Here is a 6,000-nt window from a genome sequence, read left to right as displayed (position 1 = left end):
CAGCGTTGCGCGTAAAGAGACCAAGAGGATGCCAAGACTATCATCGACGGTGCACAAGGATCAGCACCGGTCGATCGATTAGGTCTTCGGCGGTTGCCTCTTGGAGGGTGCGAGAGCAACAACCGACTCCCCGTCGAAGCTAGCCGCGAGAGGACGCCATTCCTCAAGGTCGTTGGATCGAGCATCGTCGAATCGTCGTGGGTCAAGGAGGGGGGTGGGGGGTGAGAGAGAGAGTTTACATGATCGAGGAAGAAGAACGGAGCTGAAGCGTAGCGTGGCGAGGGGGAGGAGGGGGAGGAGAAGAAGTAGGGGGAGGAAATCTCGTGGTAGCGAAGAAAGAGGAAGTGGTGGCGGGTGAAGTGGATAGAAGAAAGGAGGTGGAGGGGGAGGAGGAGGAAGGGGAGGGCGAAGACAGAGGAAGGGGGGGACGAGGGGGAGGAAGAAGGAGGAGGAGGAGGAGGAGGAGATCTGGAATAGGAGGGTAAAGGGACGGGGGGAGGTGGGGCAGGGATGAGGAGGAGAGAGTGACAAAGCTGCTGCTGGGCCCTGCAGCCTCGTGGAAGACCGGAAAGAGAGGAGAGCCGGATTACCTTAGCGATGGCCACCTTCGGTACGACGGGCGGCGTACCGGGCCTTTTTGCCACCTGCGTCGCCTCCATTAACCACCTTCTGCTGCTCTTACTGTTCATGATACTCTGCCCGCGAGGGAATCACGCTGAACATGGTAAGTATTTCTTCCTCTCCGACCTATATATGCTCCTTTCTGTGTGTCTATATAGATGTATGGTATAGTACAAGGTCTATATGTAGCCTGGCATGGTCCGCGCGCGTATACGACACCCGCGGGACTCTGGATTTACCCCACCAGCTCCTCCCAACATTATAATCCAACTTTTCCACTTTATATTTCATCATAGTCCTTCTCTCTCCCCTCCTCTCCTCGATAAAACCAACAAAATTACAACAAAAAAAAAAAAGTTGAAATGAGAAGAAAGATTTATAGTCGCTATTATTTCGCTGCCAGTTGCAAAGAAATCCACGGGCGACTCCTAGATCCTATCGAAAACACCTTCTACGCCCACTACAACAGTGACTTAATTAGTGGCTGTATACCTTGCGATCGAAACTGGATGATCGTTTTTCTTCTTATTTTTATATTCTCCCTCTTTCGAGAAAAACTCCATTGCTCCTGTGTATCATATATATATATATGCAGAGCAAGTGGATTAGAGAAAAGTCAGTGCACCAGTCATGATACAATAATAAGGCTTGGCAGACAGAAGGATTAATGGTGAGTTTGGAGGGTTTTTGCGGGAAGAAAAGTTTGGGTAATTTGCCGTTGCCAGGGCCGTCAAATTAAATATAAATTAGGCAAGATGTGTTCAATTGGAGCTAATATAACGCGGCCTGACTGGAGAGACACGTTAGTCCGGACGAGCTTGACGTTTCCCTCGACGTAATATCGCGGCACGTATGATTTATTGCGCATGGATATTATTGGGGGGGGGGGGGGGGGGGGGGGGGCGGAGGACGCACCGAGAGAGAGAGAGAGAGAGCAGCGTACGGTATAGAAACAGGTAGGAGAGAAGGTGCGTAAGGAGGATCCAGACTAAATGGAGAAAGAAACCGGCTAAATTGCCGTGCCACTAATTGCGCGAACGCGCTGCTATACTTACCAAGATGATCCTCTGCCTTGCAGGATCACGCGCTGCTATGTGTGTGTGTGTGTTCGTGTGGTGCCGTGGAGACTGCTGCTTCGAGTGCACGCAGCTATTATTTTATATATATATATATATATATAAAGATTCCATCCAGTCTCTTGGTCTTCTATGTTCCGTCTTTGATTTTGCCAAGCTAAATAATTGCTGACCCTCGAATGAGTCCACCCGAAGAGATTGGTACTATATATATATATATATATATAGATGATTTTGGTCGCTAATTGCATAGGGAAAATATCTCAAGGACACGTTTGAATTAAAAATTATTCGCCATTTATTCACAAGAATGATACAAATTTATCCTCTTCTCTCTCCACGCGAAACCTAAGAAACAACGGGTTCACCTTATAAAGAATTCTGATAAGACGATCATTTGGAAGAAGCGAATCATCTCCGAGTCTCGGTACAGCATCGACTTTGAAAATGTTCTCCAGTGGAGACAAGGATTCCTGCAGCGAGCTAGCGAGTGCGGAAGGTTTCTTTCGAGCGAGGTCCTTCGGGAGTCTCCGGTACGTAACGCGTTTAATGGAAGTTGCCGGTCCCAGCGGAGCGTGTCTACACGATGGAGACGACTAACTTCATTTTCCTCCTCGACTTGGACGACGAAAGCCGAGCTACTCCTTGTCGTTAGCCTTCCTTCCTGCGCGCGATGCAGCAGAGCCTCTGCTCTCGCTCATCCTTCTCGATTTCTGCCCCCGGAACCTACGTGCGTCTCCTTCCCTTCTCACCCAACCTCACCCGTACACCCCTTTGCTCTCCTCGTCTCTCTCAATCTCCGCACGCTCTCTATAGTCTACAAGGCTATACGGACACCGCGCGAACGGCTTATACTGAAACTCACCAAAGCTCGCTGTGCATGTGTCGTCGCGCGCGCGCGATCGAGGTACCGTTTCTCGCTCCACGCGTTTATACTTTAATCGTTAACGCGATACCACGTCTCTTGTGCTCTAATGCTATTATATATACACATGTACATACGTAAATTATACATACTTATACGCGTAAGACTATCTTGTATGTTGAGAACGCGAAGAAAGATAGATTTGACAGAAAAGGTCCTTGGCCAAAAATTAATATTCGTATTCTCATTTCCACGTCAAAAATTACACGAATATCGCGACAGAAATTTTAAACAATTTTTCTAGTCGAAATTGCAAGAGATATTTATTTTCTAGCGAAATTAACAATTTCCTTCACTATAGTGCAGAGAAAAAAAATCAGGATAGTCTCCAATACACGTATATCTTTTTTTCCATTTACCTCGTACGTTATTTATAGCGTGTCGGTGCATTATCAATGATTTTCCGATATATCGTTCCGGGATCATCCTAAAGAAGCGAATAGAGAGAGAGAGAGAGACAACGGTATAACTTGAATGATTCAGACGTAGTTTGGAACTGCGTCATCGAGCGAGCACTATAGCTCTCCATCCCCTTCAGCGTTGCTTTCACAGACACACGAGGAGGAAACCCTGGAGGATTTCGATCCAACCGAATCCCACCATAATGCGCAGCCCAAACTCGATTACTCCTCCGACATTGAATAAGACTCGGACCGATACGGTTTGTTCGCCACATCCACATGTTTCGCTGGTCTCGCAGCAGCGGAGAAGCGCACTGTTGCTGCCTCGCCTCTTTCTTCATTTAATTTCTGCTCCGAACACCCCCCCCCCCCCCCCCCCCTCTTCCGCAAAGCTACACCATTAGTAGTGGCTCGTGTCTAGTTACTTTTAGCTACAGCTGCTCACCCCGGTTAAGCCTCCACTTTGTATTTTATTATCTCCCATAGCACTTCCCCCTCCCCCCCCTTTACATTTTCCCCTTGATCCTCTTTGCCAACCAGTCGGTTCAATCGTATCACTGAATTATCATTATTATCAACGGAGACTTTTATCCCTCGAAACGCTCGAAATGGATTTTCACGAGCTCGTTAAACCAATCGAACTGCTGGAAGCCGAGCAATTATGCGATATACTGCGAGAGTGTCAATTGCAAGTTTCTTGCAGTCTACTAAAACTTTATTGCATACACTATATATATATATATATATAATAACAATGTAGCGTTACGACGCAACTTTATCAAACGTATCCATAGAATCAAAGTTTCAATTCTATCGTTTGCGCCACGAGCCAGTAGGATAGAGCAGTTTGAATTTCGCCGAGTTTCGTTCGATTAGTCCGTATGACCGACCGGACTCGCTCGAGGGCCTCTCGCGGAGCATCAGAGCCGAGAGACGCATAGAGCAACTCCGTTGCTGCGCCAGTGGAGAACTGTTCCAGATGGTTAACAGGATTTTCCACGTATACGTGTGTACACCCGAAGAGCTGTATGGATTCCAGGGACCAATTGTTCCACCTTGTACCGTTCTCCACTTTGCAAAAACAAAAAATACCATTTTCTCAATATACACAAATATTGCCAATATGAATTTCAACGCGAAGAAAATGTACCAAATGCTCGATGACACACCAGTGACACGAGCATTTTTGCAATGCCTCAGTTTTGAAAGAGCTAAATAAATAATAAATGCATAAAAAGAGTGGAGGGGGGAGTCTGGTGGTGGATGTTGGCTGGACGAAAAGGCAGTAGAGTCGAGAGTGGAGTCGAGGCGGGTCGAGGCGAGGCAAGGCGAGGAATACTCGTTCGGTACTTTGTGGTCCCCCTAACCTTCCTCCGTGTGGTGGTGGTGGTGGTGGACTCTCTCTCCAGTCTCTCCGCTGCTGGCCGCTTATTGCCCATGAGTGAGAGACGCGGCAACATCGCAGGAATGCACGACCGGCCCACCGCGTGCATACCTGTGCAGCCTACTACTTCGATCCTGGCTAAGGAGCTTGGCCGCTGCAGCAGCAGGAGCAGCGCAGCAGCAGCAGCCGACTCGCACAGCTCCCTTCGTCAGCGGGACAAGGACGCACTTACCCCCCGTCGTCTGAGAAATGAGGAGAGAGAGAGAGAGAGAGAGAGAGAGAGAGAGAGGGACGAGGCGAGTCCTACCGTCGAGCTCCACCAACACAGACACGTGTACATGTGTGTGCGTGCGTCTTGCGTCCTCCGGAGGACTCTGCTTCCGTTCCTCGCTTCGCCTACTTTACGCGCGCGCGCGTGTGTGTGTGTGTGGGAACACGCTTCTCTCTCTCTCGCTCGATGCAACCATTATATTTGTATATATATATATAGAGAGAGAGAAGATTACGCGCACCGCGAAATGCACGGATGGAGCTTCTTGCTCGCTCTCGCTACATCCTCGCAGATATCTTTGAGAGTCTCGGTGTGCTGCACGGGTCTGCGAGGCAAAGATCATACGAACCAATGTAGGCTACTCTCATTGACCATGCTCGACAAAAGTGTATAGTACTGGTTTGAAGAAGGGCGGAGAGATGTAGAGGAGGGGGAGAGGGGGGGGGATCAAGAATCTCTCGGATCCAACAGCAGGACGCGCGATGCGCAGCGAGAAAATTGCCAAGAGACTATGCCTATAGTGCACCATCGAGAGTTAACCAGCGATATCTCAGAAAACTCGTTCGCATCCTACACACCGGCATTCATTAATGTCTCGGCCGAGCGATTCTTTTTTCATTCCTCCCCCTCCCCTTCCCTCGAATAGTTTCCTTTATGGCCACCCCATTCCTTACTCGTATTTCCGTTATCGAAAGACCATTACTGTTATTTAAACTCTGACCAAACTCCCTTTTCTCTCTCTCTCTCTCTCTCTCGATCCTCGCTAATTTCGAGCGAGCGTCCATGATTCTTGATCCGACGTTGCAGAGGATACAGCGGTAAATTTATCGAGACGACGATTTTATTGGTTTATTAATAACGGAGCGAGGTAAGTGATAATAATGGATTCGATTTGGATCGAGGAGGAAGAGGGTGGAAGGTATTTCTGACGGCTGGATGCGGAGAGCTGCAACGTTGGGAGAGTGTAAATCCTCTCTTTCTCTCTCGTCGCTCGGAATTATTATATTCCCCTTAAAATGTTTTCTTTAATAAACACCTCTAATTTGAGCTCGAATCAACACAATTATACAGACAACGGACTTCGTTGCCGGTGAACAAAATTCAATAGGCGGTAATTGCGAAGCATTCAACTGTACCGTTGAGGAAGAGCAGGATCAAAAGACAAACGAAGACCAAAGATGAGAAGGAAAATAAGAGGAAGAAAGAGAAGGATAGGGGGGGGGGGATGAGGTGGAAGATCCGGTACGAGAGTGAAGGGAGGAAAAAGTCAAATCGACGTAGAGACACTCGAGAAGTCGGGGAGAAAAAAAAATGCCAGTAAT

At 48.1% G+C, this 6,000-nt stretch overlaps 1 protein-coding gene across 14 annotated transcripts in view; it reads left to right on the top strand.

Annotated features, from left to right (window-relative positions):
- Positions 1–486: 486 nt before the first annotated feature.
- Positions 487–6,000, top strand: part of Eph (Eph receptor tyrosine kinase) — a 53,970-nt gene continuing 48,456 nt past the window's right edge. For all 14 annotated transcript variants that reach the window (XM_066741526.1, XM_066741519.1, XM_066741524.1 and 11 more), the window contains exon 1: positions 487–724. In XM_066741526.1, coding sequence (XP_066597623.1) covers positions 598–724 — 127 coding nt within the window. In that variant the 5' untranslated portion in view covers positions 487–597. The remainder of the gene's footprint in view (positions 725–6,000) is intronic.

The sequence above is a fragment of the Prorops nasuta genome, unplaced genomic scaffold (genome assembly GCF_024137725.1).
Source record: "Prorops nasuta isolate Cenicafe-Biocafe unplaced genomic scaffold, Cenicafe_Pnas_1.2 PNAS00025, whole genome shotgun sequence".
NCBI classification, from domain to species: Eukaryota; Metazoa; Arthropoda; class Insecta; order Hymenoptera; family Bethylidae; genus Prorops; species Prorops nasuta.
Note: the sequence above shows the minus strand (reverse complement) of the source record. Positions and strands in the feature narration are given on the sequence as shown.